Source organism: Accipiter gentilis, chromosome 8 (genome assembly GCF_929443795.1).
Source record: "Accipiter gentilis chromosome 8, bAccGen1.1, whole genome shotgun sequence".
NCBI lineage: Eukaryota > Metazoa > Chordata > Aves > Accipitriformes > Accipitridae > Astur > Astur gentilis.
Window position 1 is genome coordinate 271,407 of NC_064887.1, and position 17,477 is coordinate 288,883.

General features: G+C 37.9%; 1 protein-coding gene across 1 annotated transcript in view; it reads left to right on the forward strand.

Moving 5' to 3' along the window:
* SLC44A5 (solute carrier family 44 member 5) overlaps positions 1-17,477 on the forward strand; it is a 105,521-nt gene that overhangs the window by 39,817 nt on the left and 48,227 nt on the right. The window contains exon 2 of the mRNA XM_049808621.1: positions 15,970-16,018. Within this exon, the coding sequence (XP_049664578.1) occupies positions 15,970-16,018 (49 nt within the window). The remainder of the gene's footprint in view (positions 1-15,969; positions 16,019-17,477) is intronic.

The window sequence follows — 17,477 nt, forward strand, 5'->3', positions numbered from 1 at the left end:
AATTAAATCTGCCTGTGTTATCATTTTGTGAATATATTCACTGTTCCAGATACACAGAGCCATTGTTAACACTGGTAAGACTGCAGAGCACAGCCTACAGTAAATGGCAGTAGTCTCAGAAATGAAGGCAAAATAAATGAAAATGTGTCTGCCTATTAAAATGCTGGCCCTAATTAACATAATCTTACAAACTCCACTTGTAACTGCATATCTAATGGTTCAAAAACAACCATGGAGAGCTGGTGCTTTGTTCATTATACCAGACAGTGTGCTGTACATGGACTGCTTTCAGAAAGGCAGGCATTTATAATAATGCATCTTATGTACAGTATTATATAGACATAAATTTTAACCTCTGTTAAAGCAGCAATAGTCATGAGTCACCAAATCTCCATCTGAATAGTTTTCTTTATATCATGTTTTTTCCTTTTACTTTTTTTTTTAATAATATCTACAAGGTGTGTGTATCTATCCAGAGAAAAGCCAGTGAATTGGTAAGTGTCTAATGATAAGGCTTTTTAATCTTATCTGTGAGTCAGTAATTTTCTGGACAAGGCTGTTGTTTGCCTAACATTGTAATCAGTCTAAAGCATAACCAGTTATTTTTGTATTCAAATACCAGACCAGAAACTAGTAACCAAGTGCACAAATTGGTCATGCAATTGGGCAGTTAGACTTTGACACAAAACTACGTATGTGTGGTTCAAAACACGCCCTTTGTAAAGGGAAGATAAAACATTTTCTAGCTTTTGGAAATACTTTAAACTATCAACTTACTTGTAATATGTTAAATTGTCCAGAATAATGTAGCGTAATTTACCAGATACTGCTCTGCATACAAAATCTATTGGTATTTCAGCAACGTTTGGGTAAAACAACCCTTCAAATCATTGTGGAGGGCGTTCTTTCAAGAGAAAATGTTTACTAATGTAAAGTATGCTTGCATTTCTGATATGTTGTTCTTTGGAAAAATTGATTAGTCACCTCTGTATGTAATCACCCTGCTGGCAGGGCTTTTTGGTTTGCCCGGGGGAGCCGGGCAGGGAGCCCCATGACCTGGCTGGCAGGGCAGGGCAGAGCAGGGCAGGGCCCTTGCGGGCCAGGCCTGTCCCATGGTGGCCAGGCAAGGCCGGCAGGGAGGGCCTGGGCACCCGGAGCAAGCCCAGGCCGTCAGCCAGCCCATGTCGAGGAGACAGGGCTGGCGTCAGGCCGGTAACATGGCTCAGTGGGTCAGCGTGAGGGCCAGGGCTGGTGGGGTGAGTGGGGTCAAACAACTCCATGATCTTGGGGCAGGCCGGTGGTGACCAGGGAGTGCAAAGCCAGCCAGGCGGCCGGCATACGCCTTGCTGTCCGGGTGGCTCACGATCTGGGCTGGGTGCCTGGCACAGGCATGGCTGCGATGCAGCAGGAGCTCAGGCCGGCCTCCCACGGGAGGCGGATCGGCCCTGGCTGAGGCCTCTCTGCAGTGGTGCACCGGAGCCTCTCCTCGGAGTCAGGGAATGGAGGGCAGCCCTCAGCTGCGCCATGCTGAGGCCGGGCTGCCATACCTGGGGATGAGGCAGAGAGTTCCTGGAGGGCCATGGCACTTGCGCTGCTCTTAGTCACGTGTGGTCCAAAAAGCTGTGCCTAAGGCATGGACGTGAATGAGGGCAGGAAAAGTCTTGCTCTCTTTCCAGTTTTTCAGTCTCTTTTTAAGAAAAAGAATGGTTTTATTTCAGATATGAAATGTGGGGGTGGGGTGGGGGAACCACAGAAAATGTGTTGCAGCAGCTTGCCAATAAAGATAATTAACACAGTAATGACATCCAAAGACTTGTTAAGAAGACTAAAGTTTGCTGGATGTTTTTCTGTTTTCTCCTGTAAGAAGCCAGTTGTAGCTGGGTGCAGTTTCCTGGCCTGATTCTCGCAGACTGGAGGGCTAAGGCTGGAGTTTCCAAAAGCCATGCATTAAATTACTAGAGGCAATTTTTCCAGAGACTTTGTGCTATTTTGTAAGAATGTACTTCATAGATTTGTGTACCCTTTTCCCCTAGAGTAAAGGACTGGGGGTGTGTGAATATTTGTATATTCTATTGAAAAACAAAGGTTGAAATACAGTAGTTTGTTGAGTGAATCAGGATGTCTGGCTTGCAATTTTTAGAAATTATTGTAATTTCTTAATGTTATTCAAAGAAGGAGAACTTCATGTATGTGCTTCTGTCAGTAGATTACACCAAGGAATACCCTCTTGTCAGTTCTCTGGTTTTGAACTGACCGACACTACAAAGTTCTTATTCAAATACTTCTACTCAAATAGAAGGGAAAATATGATTTGTAATGCTACTTCCAGTACACCGTTTACATCTAAAAGAAATCTTTACTTTGCTAAGTAAGTTTTAACTTGAAGGTACTGTATAGACTATAATAGCTGTTTTCTAGTGGATAATTCTTAGTATTAAAAAAAAGGCAATAAGATCCAATTTTAAATTATTATTTGAGCTTAGTTCTTAAGGAAATGTCTGTGAAAATCTATGAATTGTCTCCATTTTGAAGTAATTAATCGCATAGGACCAAGCTTCTGTCTCACAGAAAATTACAGTCATTAACAAAGGTTAGAGTCCACTAGAGTGCTAAACATTTAGTGAAATGAATTTTGTTAGTCCTAAAAATGTATTGTAGAAGAGTATTAATAGTCTAATTTGTCTGTAGCAATAAATTACAACTTGTTCTAGAGCTGAAGGTTATCTTGCTTATTTTATGCCTTCCCTTTGATTTCAGTATCAGGTTTATTTAGTTTGTAGTAATACTGATGGGATTTTTGTTGTGTCTGAAAAAGCAGAAGGTTATTTTCAAATTCCTATGTTCACCTGCAGGAATACAGTTCCTCCTAAAAGTGGGGTCCTAGTTGTAAAAGTGAACTCACCAGTTGCTGAATGTGCTCAGCAGGCACATTGCCAGAGGGCTGCTGAAATTCAAGAGTAGTACCCATGTACTATGCCAGGAACAGGGTAGTACACACAAGGAACAGAGTCTCCAAGACATGAAGAGCCAAAAGAGGGAGATAAAACTGAGGTAACTGTCTTTAAAATTTGGGTGCCTGAAATGTTGTTTTCAAACACAAGCTGCATTTCAAAATGTTTTTTTTTAAAAAAAAGGAAAAAAAAAAGAAGAAAGGATAGAATGTTCTCTTACTGTTTTGCCTCCTGAGAACTGCGTAAGTAATCATGACTGAAAAATTAGACATTAGTTACATTTGGAATTATGGAACAACATGACACACGATAGCTATGTACGTTTTATGTTGGACATTTTAACAAGGTTTTTTGATGTCTAATTTTCATAGAGAACATTGGCTTTGGCATTCCAGGCAACCATTGGCCATTCTCAGTTTAAATCAGCAGCCTTAGAAAATGCCTGGTATACAGAAGAGGACAGATCTTCAAAACTATACGTTGCTGTTAAGGCTCCAATTACTGCAGTTTCAAGATGGCTTTTGTGAATTAGACACTGGTTTATTCAGAAGGTTGTGGGCCTGACTGTCCCCTTGCTTGCAAAGTTATTGAATCCATTTGTACAAATAAAATAGTGGCAAATAGATGATGTAGACAAAGTCTAGAATAATCCAGCTTTTGTTTCCTCCACCGGACATTTTTATATCTGAAAAATGTGTATAATTGTACTTCCTTTCCCAGTAGAAGCAGTGGAGTGGTTTAATTATTAATGGTAAATGCTGATAGATAATAGCCTCTTTCTGAGGTTATGAAAGTGTTATTTTAATGCTATTTTAATGATTTATAGAAAAGGTCTCATGATATGGTGTCTGCATGCAGCATTTTACAGCATAAGATAAACTAGGAAAGATTGCAATGGTAGGTAATGGTATAAAGCATTTGGGGCTAGAGACTCAGCTAGGAGAAAAAATTATTGGCTATCATCTGTCGTCCTAGATCAACTGTAGTAAAGCAGCATAGAAACAGAAACCTCTGGCATTTTCTGATCCTGGGTAGGAAGCATCTGTTTATTTCAAAGCATCACTTTTTGCAGTTAAAGCATCATCAAAGACTGTATTTTAGATGCTGTTTTTTCTAAAGCATATGTTGCAAGACCAAGCACCCTTCCTAGCTGGATTAATAAGTAAAAATGTTGGGGAAACGAGATACTTAACAAAATAGTTACATCAAACACAACTGTATGATAACAGCTTGCTTTTTTCTAGAGTTCATCCAGTCTTCTGGGCCCAATCACACTTTGACAAAATGTCTCATAGAGTCACAGAATAGTTGAGGTTGCAGAGTACTCTTCCCACACAATTTGCTCTATTTTGGAGGTGTCTCGGTAGCTGTGTCTTTGCTTGGAAATTTCACGTTAACTTGTGGCTGCAATAGTCCCAGAACAAGAATAAGAAATGGAAGCTGGGAGACAAAAGAACAGACAATATTTAATCTCTACAGAAGAATTTAGGGGAACAGCTGATAAGCATGTTGAAATGGAAGCCTTAATGAAGGTGTGTAGGTGATCCAAACTGCCAGCAAACTTACTGTCTGATGTTTAGAGAAATGTAAAACCTTGACTAGCTATTAGTATTCTTGATCATGTTGCAGAATTGCAGTTTAGTGATCAATTAAGTTGTAGTATATTAACTGTATAAATTTTCAATCCCCTTTCTGTGGGTAGTTGTTTGACAACTGGTATATTTCAAAACCTGCCTAATAGCCTATGTTATCACTAGTATCAGAAGAATGTTAGGTGCAGACCTTTGAAATTTGATGATACCATGTTGGTCAAACAGATTTCAATGTTTTGTCTAATCTTAAATGAGCATGGACAACATGTTAGTTCTACAGGCACCACCTCAGTAAAAAACATTGCACAATTCTTGGACAAACTGATAGTCAGCTGATATATGATGTGTTGTCATTCACTTTGTCTTGTGGCTATGACATGGAGAACATCATGCTTCTTTATATACATGACTAATTAGGACAGTGCAATAACATTAATTTTAAAGTTTTGGCTTCTTAGACCCTAATGTAGTGTTTGGTTTTCTTACCACGGTGGAAAAAAGGTCAGCCTTCTCCATTGGAGGGTCAGTCATGACCTCAGGATTCCCAGGCAGTTCTTTTTATGGCATGTACTTATGTAGTGCTGATGGCCTGGACTGCTTGGGAAGCAGAGGAGTCTGTATGATGGGTAAAACTGATGCAGAAGTACATAGTACTTTGGTCTTCTTGAAACCTACATAAACCCTTGTCTTTCACTGTGTTGTGTTCCCCCTCCCTCCCTTCTTTTATCATGTCCCTCAGTAAGACTTGTGGAGGTAATACTTGATTTGTGAGCAGTGCTGAATGCCCTCAGCTCCACTGTAGTCAGTGGCAGTCATTTTTGAAACTCGGACTGAATGTGGATGGGAAATGATGAATTGCATATGAAGATTTGTGTCTGTGCAACTGTGTAAAGAAAAGGACACTGATGTGATGAGGTGACCCGTTTGTCTCATCTGCCACCTCCTCTTCCCTCTTCACCCCTCCATTTTTTGCAAATCATGAGCCAGTATCAGTAGTATAAAGGCAGTACTGGATTCAAATATCATTTGGGTTTCAACACTTTGCCTAGTTCATGAGTGTGCCCTGCATGACTGTTGCCTCCCTAGTTAGCCCCTTGAACATTCTGAGTGGTGGCTGTCCACGGACAAATAACCTGAGCATAGTGGTTAGCCAATGATCACAATGTAATTCCAAAACACCCATTGCATATGCTTTTGCCTTCCCCGAAAAACAGGGAATGTAGTGGAAAGCTGATTCAGAACTACAGGACGAAAGGAATGTGTGGGCATGGAAATGAATTGGAAGAATTGTGTGGGAGTGGTTAGAGAATGTAGAAGACAGAGCATTTCAACTAGTGTCATTTGTTCTGCTCTTGAACCACAACTTGTCTTCTCATGTGTTAATCTTTCTGAAAATTCCAGAGAGGGAATGAATTCACACTTGTCTAATGCAGTAGCAAGTATATAGCACCATGAAGAGTTGTTCCCTTGGGTGTGTAGCTTATTGAAGAATTTATTGCACTATACATTAATAAAAATTTCCCTGTTCTGGTTGCTGTTTGCTAGTGCAGTTCCTGTTTTGTGAGTTGATCAAAAACGTCTTGCAAAATGTTTTGATTTGAAATCTGGATGATTGTCATATGATAGAGCAAGTGGTTTTTCATTAATGTTAATAACTTTCCTCTTGCATTACTATTACCAATGCAATCCAAGGTACCAGTTAGATTTTTATGAAGCTTTGCATTCTGGGAATTCCTAATAAGATGAAAGGTAAGAGTACTTTGGGGATCTGGCAGAAAAAAACTAACTTCTGTGTAATAGCATAAGAAATTTTTGCTTAAAACATTTAAAAGAAGGAAAAATGATTTTTTTTGTATTGGAAAGAAAGAACTTACTGGTCTGACTGTATGTTACATATTAAATATTGGAGTAGGGACAGGATTCTTGGTTCATCTACTATGAGCTACCCAAACATGTACACAATTGTGTTCTGACAGTAACTCTTACAGCTGCATGGAGTGCCTTTCTGTTCACACGTAAGGGGAATGTCTTCTAGCCTACTGTTCCGCAATGTGGGTCTGAATTTAGATCTCTTGCATCTTGAGTTGGAGCAGTCTATTTGTATGTGCCTGGGAGACAGGCACCATCATCGCCTCCGGCATCTGTGTTTGTAAGGAAAGAATGCCTTGTTTGTTATTTGATAGAAACTCCAGGGAAAGATGCAGGCCTGTGAATTTTGCTCAGAATTAGGTACCCAAGTACCTATAGAGAACTGAGCTGATGATGCATTTATTTATTCAGTGTTTTTCTACTAGCTAGTTAATCATCCCCTGCCTCAGTGTGCTGGATGCCTCTAGCCTTTTCTGATAGACTTATGTTTCACAGCTGTTAAATGGCCTAAGTGATATAGAGCTGTGGATTCCGTTGTAAGAACCCAGAGCCCCTCTTTAGCCCTGACTTTAATCACCTAATGTTGCCATTTCTTAAGTTATTTTATTGTCCCCAATAGCTTCTACTTGTACTATTTTGTTTTAAATGTGAAGGAAAACATTTTACTTAGTTTTTGGATATTCACTTGATTAATTTGTAATGCTCAAGGTACCAGAGCTCATGTGCATGCATGGGCACATGAAGAAACAGTCAAGGGGATCTCTTCTGCCATGTCAGGTTTCCAACAAACACAACATACATAATCTAGCCTGTGATATAATATAGGATCAAGACATTAAACCTCTAGTACAATTATTTAATGCAGTGATATTGCTGACTCACATTTCAATGTGTGGCATCCATTCACTGAGACTTTTATGCTGAATTCTCAACTTTTAAAAGATAAACACATTTAATTATTTTTCTGGAAGAAAAATCTGTCTGCATGAATGGCTAACAGGAAATAAAAAAAACCACCCCACAACCCAAAGTCAGAAAAGTGTGTCTTCTTTGGCATTTAAAAATGGAATTCAAGGTGGGTTGTATTCATCCCCTCATTAGCTTTTCTGGCTGCAGGAGCAATAAACAGAAAAAGATAAAAGATATTTCAAAGAAGGCTACCATTTAGTACGATTTATTACACAAGAGAGGAATTATAAGCATGCTTTTATTATAACTGAAATTTATGTGTGTATCAGTATATGATCTTATAACAAACAAGTTATACCTGAATCTTTCAAAGAGGAGAAAAACCTGTATGCATGTAAACCAGGCACAAGACTTATTGGAAGAGCTGTTTTTATACTAATGTCAACCTTTTGACTTAATAGGCTGCTTCTACACGTTTGTAAAAGTAATACATTATGTATTACTATGTATACATTATATATAATACAGTCATGTATTATTTTATATTACTAGGATCATTAGGCTGTTTCTGTATAAGGAACATTACACGTGACTTACAACGTAGCTTAGGATTGCCTAAACAAAATTAAATTGACTGCTACTAAACGGCAGTGCATCTCAAACATTTATTTGGATTCTTTGCAAAATTAGACTGTAAACCTTGCAAAGATTAGTCTTTCTTATATGTTCAAGAAGTTTCTGCTTCTGAAAGGGATAGATGAATTGTGCAAGGCCTTGTGTTGTTTTGTTTTTTCCTACTCCTACCCAGAACAGAAGGGCAGAAGCATCAAAATCTTCAAATGATTATTTAGAGAAACATCATCTGGGATGAACATCATTCAATCCTAATACACCCCGAGCATTTATTAGCAGCCTAATTTGTTGGCTTGTGCACTTGTATCTTTGAGCATTGAATTAGCAGATTGTGTACACTTGCCTTAAAGGAGGTGTTACTATTGCTGATGCATATTACAGTACTTTTAATTACTTGAACATACCTATTTACTCCAGTAGAGGGAAGCAGCACATACACATACAGCTCCAACACCTTTCTAATAAAAATACTGTTCTCTTAAAAAGCCACACCTACTCTAGCCACAGGCACATGTAATTGTTGATCAAACACCAAGGAAAAAACCTGAAGAAACTTAATAATCATTGAAGTAGGAAGAGCATTTTATTAGAGTTGGGTAATACATTGCTGGCTGAATGTCATGTTAGTGTACATCTGTGTTTAGCACTGTCTGTTCAGGGCCTTCTGTTACTGTACTGCATTGATATTTACTGAGGCAGCCTTTGACAGAGGTGCAAACTTGGGTAGGAGTACAGTAGAATTATAGTCACTTGGCTTCTCTGCTTTTTTTTTGTATTTGTCTAAGAATAGCAGGAAGTCTTGGGAGGTAGTTAAGTATGAGAGTTCAGTCAATGGTTAATATTTTACAAAAGATCAATTACATCCTCATCCTATTATTTTTACCTTCATTTACTGATACTGATTATATTAAATATCTCATTTGGTAAATATTAGAACATTGCTTTTAAGTTCTGTAATCACAAAATGGGCTGTGACTTCATATCACCAGCATCATTTGTGAACTATGAGATCATTCTTTGTCATTGTGTACTACACAGTGACAGGGTTGACTTAAAAACATTATTTTTGTTGTTCCGGCATGTAGTTCAGCTCTGTCTTGTAAAATTAATGTAGAAATGCATATACAAGTGTACATATTTCTCATTACAGAATTCTACAATTGGTGTTTTAATCATATTCCACAGAGAAGGGAAGTTTTACACTGGTCAGGATCACCACATGGGAATTCTGTTCCTTTGTGGCTAAAAGGAGAGGTTGCTACCTTTATTATTTTTTTTTTAAATGGCTTCAGGCTTTCAGATTCACATACCACCTATAATGCCTTGTACTTCCTTTCACTATATAGGCATTACAGTATCTAAAGTAACAATGCTAAGACTTTCTAGCACTAACTACTGTTCTGCACTTTTGTGCTATGCAGAAATACAAAATGTACATTTTGTTAAGAAAATAATTTAGTAAATTATGACTACTTCTACAGATAAATGTTTCACTTGACAAGAATGAAAATTTGATATACAGCAGACAGATTAGATTTTAGACTTAAATGTGTCAGAGTAAATCTTTTTTTTCCTACTTGCATGACTTGTACTTTGGGGGAGCTAGTCATGTGTAGAGAGAAAGAAATATTTGGTCAGCTGTGACATGTAAAGACTATTTTCACTCACAGTAGCACAGGCTGCAAAAGCACAATAATTACTGACAGTATGATACCTTATTCTCAGTTAGCAAATCATCAGTAATTTTTTTCGGTTGTATTGACTTCCACAAGATTATTTTACAAATGGTATTCAGGTGCAGACATTTGCCTTTCTGCTTATATGTTAGTACAAGCTGGTAAGAGTCATTCCGCTTCATTTATACTATCAGACTGGCTTGGAGTAGGTGGGCAAGGCACTGAGTGATAACTTTCTATTCACAGAAAGGCCTGCCTACTTTGTGAATTTCCATTCTGATTGGAGAAGTCCATGACGCTCAGCTTTATTTTAAAATCTATTGAAATAGTATTTTTGTGTATCTGTGCTTGCTGGGGAAAGTGTGCTAGCAACACTAGTTAATATCTCACACAGACAGCTTGCTAAAATGATCCAGGTACAATAACATGGATAGAGATGAAGAAAACTACTATGGAAAACACGGTAATTTACCTGCTTTCTTGTGACAATTCATAAGCACTTCATCTAAATCTCATTTATTTCAATTGTGTTACTTCAACTGATTTTAATGGGCTTGCATCTAGCCCCAAATGGTATTCTGTAACTTCTTTAATTATTAGCAATATCCTAATTTTTTTCCAGCATGACATTTGCAAGTTTATTTAAATTGCAGATTAAAGGTAAAGTTTATATATATATAGTCAATTTTTATTTTAGATAATTAATTTAGATTTGCTTTTTAAAATTATTACAGTGACAAAGTGCAACAATTAAATTCATATGCTGTTTGGAGTCAGAATTGGTAAATGAAATATCTTGTGAAATATTTCTTGTAATGATACCATAATTCAACATACAAAAGTTTCCTCTTACAAAGCAGCCTGTGAAATAGATCTGTCTCATCTGCAAAGAGTGAATATCACCTCAGTTTATAATCTTAGCCAAAAAATGACAATCGTTATCCCGAACCACTGCTTTCTTCCTTATGCCTACCAAACTCCTAAAGCTTGGAATTTGCTTTCTAAATACATTTGGGCTTTTGTAGCTAAGGAAGTGGTTTGCATTTACCAGGAGCTATATGAATACTAATAACATAAATAATTCCCACCTCACCCCCAAAGAATCTTCTCAATTTTTAAAGAATGGTAGTAATTAATTTTGGGAATTTGATCTCTAATTTAGAAAAATGAGAATGAAACAAACAGCATTTTTCTTTTTCTTTGTTGTTCCATGAAACTATGATCACAGTTGCTGTGTCATATGTTTTGGTAAGGAATATTCCAGTGATGCTACAGACTACTTCTGTCAGTGAATTTTAGTGTATTTTTAACTTAGAATATAGTTACCTTTTCCTATGTAAACTGCCATATTTTGTAATGGATTTATTTCAAGAGCTAAGTGACAGAGGAAGACAATTTGAGCAGTATTGCACTGCACCGTGCCACGATAAGCATACTGACTGCTGACTGTGAGGAACAATTCTTGGAAGAATTTTGCACTACTGCAATAATTTTACTGCTGTTACTATCTCACAGCATCCCTCTTCTTGCCTGATGGAGATGAAAGTCTCCATTTGAATCAGAGTTCATCTTCTGGAGTGCTTTGTTTTTATTTTCTTGCCTATTAGTTAGTGGATTTTAGTTATTATTGTAGCAGTATTGTGGAGTTCACCTACTACACTTGAATATGCTCCATAAATACGTGTATCGTTTGATACATGTTTTCTTTGTTTCATTTCAGGAGCACACAGGTATGACATAAACAACAAAACTTGAGCTATTTACAATGATAGACACTCTGTTAATAATGATCTTATTATGGAAAGGAGGCCACTTGTGGAAACATATTACATCTTGCCGAACTGGTTACATTTTAAAACCATTCTGCTTAATAGAGAGATTCTGGAAGCTCAGGAGATTGACCCTGTCAGCAGGCTTTCTCAGTATAACACAGACTGACTAGAGAAACATCTATAAGCAAAATACAAGTGTATGGCTTCCCTGCTGAAAGTCTATCATGTTTTTGAAAATCTAGCTTGTTGCCATACCAAGCAGAAATCACTCCTTTCTCTCTGGAAAGTAAACAATGCGTGTGAGAAAAGATAAAAATGGACAAACATGTAAAAATACATTTGGGGCATGCTAGGTCCTAGCTGGCCGTAACTAGACAATTACAGCAATGTGGGGCTAGATGGACTTCAGGAGATCCATTTGGCTGCCTCTGTGCTGAGACATGGTACATTCTTCTATTCTCTTCCCAACAGGTATTTGTCTAATCCATTCTTAAAAACTTAGGATGAGGAAACTTCAGAAGTATGCTTGGAAAATCTGTTCCAGTGTGTAACTGCCCATGTGTTCTGAAAGGTTTCCTGATGCCTAATCTAAAACCATCTTTGCTGTAAATGAAGTTAGCTTCTCTCTCTGATAGAGGACACTGAGAACAACTGATTACTCTCTCTTTTATATGGTATTTGAAGACCATTATTTTGTGCTCCTTTTCTTAATCACAGTCATTGAAGTTTGCATTAATTTACTGCTTTTTGTAAACCTCTTAGTGTCTTCTTTTTAATCAGTCCTTCTACTATCTCCAGTTTTTCTGTGTCATCTGAAATTCTAGGGCCATGATCTAGAAATAGTTTTTCAGATGAGGCCTTACATGTCCCAAGCACAAGAAACAGTGACTTCACCAGTCATGCTCTCACTTCTTGAATGAGTTATGCTTTTTTTTGCAAAGAATCACTTAACTGACTCATTGGCTGTTTGCAGTCTGCTGTAATCCTTCAGGGTTCTTCTCATCAGTGTTGTTGAAAGCAAGTATTCTGTATGGATTTGTGAATGGAGTTTGCCTTTATAACTTTCTTCAGTTTATGAAAATAACTTTGAATAGTTAAATTGTTTATCAAAATCCCTTTGATTCTGTCTTCAGAAGTATTTTAACACCAGTCACCCGCACAGTTTCAAAGTGTTCATTCTACTTCATTGTTCAAGTTCTTAAGGAAAATATTGAGTATCTTTGGAGAATGGGTTCCTCCAGTAGTGGGATTGAGCTAATTACTAACATTAAAGAGTGAGAACTTCGGATCTTAATGGATGATTCAGTGAAAGTGTTTGCCCCCAAAACCAAGTAGACTGTAAGAAAGAATTATTAGGAATGGACTGAGATCAAATAGAAGAAGTCATTATATGATTGTATAAATCACTGTATCGTGGTTTAACCCCAGCCAGTAACTAAGTACAATGCAGCTGCTCACTCATGCCACCACCACCACCCCCTGCCCCCAGTGGGATGGGGGAGAGAATCAGAAGAAAAAGGTAAAACTCGTGGGTTGAGATAAGAACAGTTTAGTAGAACAGAAAGAAAGAAATTAGTAATGATAATAACAACAATAATAAAATTATAATAATAATAATAAAAGAATTGGAATATACAAAACAAGTGATGCACAATACAATTGCTCACCACCCACCGCCCGGTGCCCACTTAGTTCCTGAGCTCCCCCCCCGCCCAGGCCAAATCCCCCCAGCTTATGTACTGGGCATGACGTCACATGGTATGGAATATCCCTTTGGCCAGTTTGAGTCAGCTTTGCTGGCTGTCCTCCCTCCCAGCTTTTTGTGCCCCTCCAGCCTTCTTGCTGGCTGGGCATGAAAAGCTGAAAAATCCTTGACTTAGTCTAAACATTACTTGGCAACAACTGAAAACACCAGTGTGTTATCAACTTTCTTCTCATACTGAACCCAAAACAATGCTATACCAGCAACTAGAAAGAAAATTAACTCTATCCCAGCCAAACCAGGACACACAGCCAATATTTATGGTAAATATTCTGTGCAGTTCTGGCCCTTCCATTTCCAGTAGTATGTAGTATCACTGAAAAAGGTAGAGAAAAGGAATATAAGCATGACCAAAAGTATGGAATGGCTTACATATGAGAAACAATTGAACAGACTAGGACCCTTGAAGATAGTCAAGTAAAGAGGAATATAATAACCTGTAAAACTATTAGTAGCATGCCATGCTGCCATACAGGTATGAGCTGACTGATGGCAAGCTTAAAACAGACAAAAGGAGGTAGTACTTCAATGTTTCATTACTGCAGTATTCTGTGATGTAGGGCACTGCAGATTGTTAAAGTGTGCACAAGTTAAATAGGGATTTATGAAATAAATGAGAAAGAAATTCACCCACAACTATTAAATACAAAGTCACTTCATTTTGTTCAGAAAAGTGCAGTTGCAAATCTCTGTAATCTCAATTTTAGGGAAATACCACTATGTTTGCCTTGATTTTGTGTTTCTTCTCGGGTATTCACTATGGCCCCTTGCTAGATGCAGGGTGTGGGTTCAGTGCATCTTTCTTGTGATCTGATATGGCTGTTCTTACATGCTAAATTTGTGTCCTGTGTGAGCAATGAACAAAGGTTCACTTCAGTGTGCCTTATGATCAGAACTTGTTAATAGGGAGCAATGTTACAGAATGTGAATTGTTCTGGAGATAAATTATTTTGTAGAAATACTTACTTTGTAGAAATTGCTGTACAGAAAGGTTCTTCAAAATACAGGTTTTGGCCCAGCATTAGGTATTGTGTATGGTACACTTGCTTTCTGGACCATGGTGGGTTCCCATAGTACCTGTGTAACAGCATAACTTGTATCTTCCACTCCCCAGCATTGCTGTCACACATCACTCTTCCGAAGTTTTAGCTTTCCCAAACTCTTCTGTGTTAAAATATATTTGTTTCAGGAGCTTGGTAAGGTGGACCTGAACACCTCAGATGAAGGGCAAATAGAATTTTATTATCTGCTGTGTTTATTGTACTGGTCTATGTGTATTTTGATAAGGTTTTTCTGATATAAACCAAGAACAAAGTCTGGCATTTAGTTAATAAGTAAATTTTGCTTTTGAGAAGTTGCTAAGTTCTTCTCTAGTTGAAGAAAATAAGTATTTTTTCTGAAGGCAGGGGAAAGCTTAGGCTGGTAACACCCATTAATACCAGGTATATTCAGGAGATCCTTAAGGAAGCAGTGAGAAAGCACTCTGAAACAGTAATTTGTGTTGTAGTGTTGATATTTGAATGAAGAATTTTTCATTGCACAAAGTTTGGTTCAGTAAAGCTCCATAATTACTGACCTTAAAAAAAAATCCCATAAAGCTGAATACCTAGCTTCAAAAGGAAAAATCCAAATCCTGGTCTGTTGATTGAAGGACTGCTTCTTTCTCTTCATACAGTAGCTTGAAACTTGAAAATTTAAATTCTACCATAAATTTTTGTTACACTTTCCCAAGTGAAATCATACTGTAATTCATCTTATTCAAGTCCACATTTGAAGCACAGATTGGTGGCGTTAGTATTTGGCAGCTTCTTAATATCGTTTGCTTATGTGTAGGGTGAATCAATTGGAACTATGCTAACCAGGATAGCCACATGAAAAAAATGTAGCACGTTTGATTGCTTTCATCTGTAAACTCTGGCCAGATGTTACTGTCTGTTTCTAGGAGGGACCTGACTTGACCTTCTAGTCATTCTGAGATTCATATAAAGCAACAACCATGTTCACGAATATGTGTATAACCAACTTTAAAACCTGCTCCGCGTCATACACTGGGGTATGTGATGGGTGCATCCACTTGAGAGTTAGAGAAAATATTTGAAATGTGCTCTTCTGCCTGCTTTGTGGCGCTGTACCTCATCTCTGGCTTTGGAGAAGCTGGTGTAGTTTTCACTACCTGTGCAAGGTAGTGTAGAGCAAGGTCATCACTGAATTTCCGCAGCCTCCAGCCATGCTTTGTCATCTGCTAAGCCCCATGCAAAAAGGGCAAACCTGCAACTCTATGTCTATGAAGTCCTTTAACCAAAGCAGTGGGAAGTAAGAATAACTCTGTAAGACTGTAAGTATAACATTAAGTACAGACATGACTCCAAACTGTTCTTTTTAGAGAAAAATCAGAAGGACTTACCCTATAGCTCCAGAGAGGTAGGTTCACTCACTTGCTGCCAAACATGCTTAGCATGTGACTGTGAGACATAATCCTTGTCTCTCAAGTATCAGCAACTTTCTACTGTGAACACTGTGCATAGGTGTAGTGATAGGATGTACATTAAAGGTAATTTATCATGTGGTAAATGTGAGGCCCTCAAAGTTTTTGGGCTAGAAGAAAAAGGCTTTGATCTCATCTACAAAAACTATATAATCATATTGGTGAATTACTGATACTGCCTGCATGGAATGATATTAACAGAACTGATTAAATAGGAGTATATGGAAGATGTTCGTCAAAGACTGCAGTTAACACCCCCCTCTCTATAGATTTTGTTTTAAATAAGGACATATTTTTATACTGTTTTATTTTAAATGCAGGTGAACCAAGGAAATTTGACCCAAAGTTCAGAGGACCTATTCATAACAGGTAAATATCTCAACTCATTCTATTTAATTCTCTTGGTTTTCCAGTGAACAAAAAATTTTGTTAACAAAACTTGTGAATTTGATTTAGCAATTCTTTTAAATCCAGAAGACAATGCTTAACTACTCTTGAGGTTGTATGATTACTGGAGAATATTTAACTGTGAACTCTTTAAGTGCTTTCAATTTGAATGCCAATTTTGTATGCCTCATATTGTCTAATACCTGCTGTCTTACCTTGTGCTGATATAAGTAGGACCATTTGAGGTGGTGTTATGTTCTGGGGTGCCATGGCCGTGCGATGCAGTCTGTCTTGTTTCCGTACAGCACAGGACTGGAACCCCGACACGCTCTATTATTCAGTTTGCAGCTGGTTTTCCTGCTCCTGTAGTCACCTCATGAAGGGACTTATTTAGTTCTCTCCAGAGTATGGCCTGGGTGTGCACCACTACATTTGTGCTGTGGCTGGCCAGCAGGCTAAAGCCCAGGCAGAAAACCAGCAGTGCTTGAACAGTGACAGCAGTAAAGTACTGTCAGTGATGTGGCTGGCTGCTGGAGTCACTCAGCCCTGAAACCCTTACTTGAGTGAACAGTTTTTACATGTGTGAAGAGTGTCTCTGAAATGAGACTACCTATGGGGCTGTGGTCTGCAGAGTTAGATCCTAAAATATTGCAATTTAATGGTATTTTTGAGCAGTCTATTATTGTGCCTTTCCCTCACGTGCATGAGTGGTGAAACTCTGGTGATGGAATGCTAGGAAGACTTCTCTTATTTTTACTGTTACTGTGTGATACAGTTAGTAAAAACTGTTTTTGCACTGTGGCTTGCTGTTGGACCTGTGTAGTTGCTGTGACAGCTTCTGCAATTCCAGGTATATATATGTGCTATTCTAATTGTACATGCCACAGCAGCTTCTTAAAACCACAACCAAATGAATACAGTGCAACACCACTACACCACATATATTCAGTGCATTTTATAATGCTTTAGTGAGATAGTATTGTTGGAAACAATATAAAAAAGACCAGTTCCGTAAACATTAAGGTTATGGCTTCATTGTACAGTAGACCATAAGACAGTGAAAACTGCATTGATGCTTATTGAGCATCCTTTGCAATGAGGTGCACTTGCATTTAGATTCAACATACCATTTCTGCAAGATACCCAAATGACCTGCCTGACCTTTTGGAGTCATCAGGGCAGCACTGTGCAATACACTACAGACATGCCCTTGAAGTAGTTTAAGATTATTATTCAATCTTTTTAAAGACAGTGAGTGAACTGGGTTTTTTTAAATTAATTTTTCCAATTACTAAGATTAAATGATTAAGAAACCACACTTTTTAAAGCAAATAAAGACTATATAGTTCCTATGCACAAAATGCCTTCTCAGAAGATATTCCAAAGAGTTCAACAGGAAGAAAATGGGCATCTTCCTTGAATTTATTTCTGACTTTGGGGC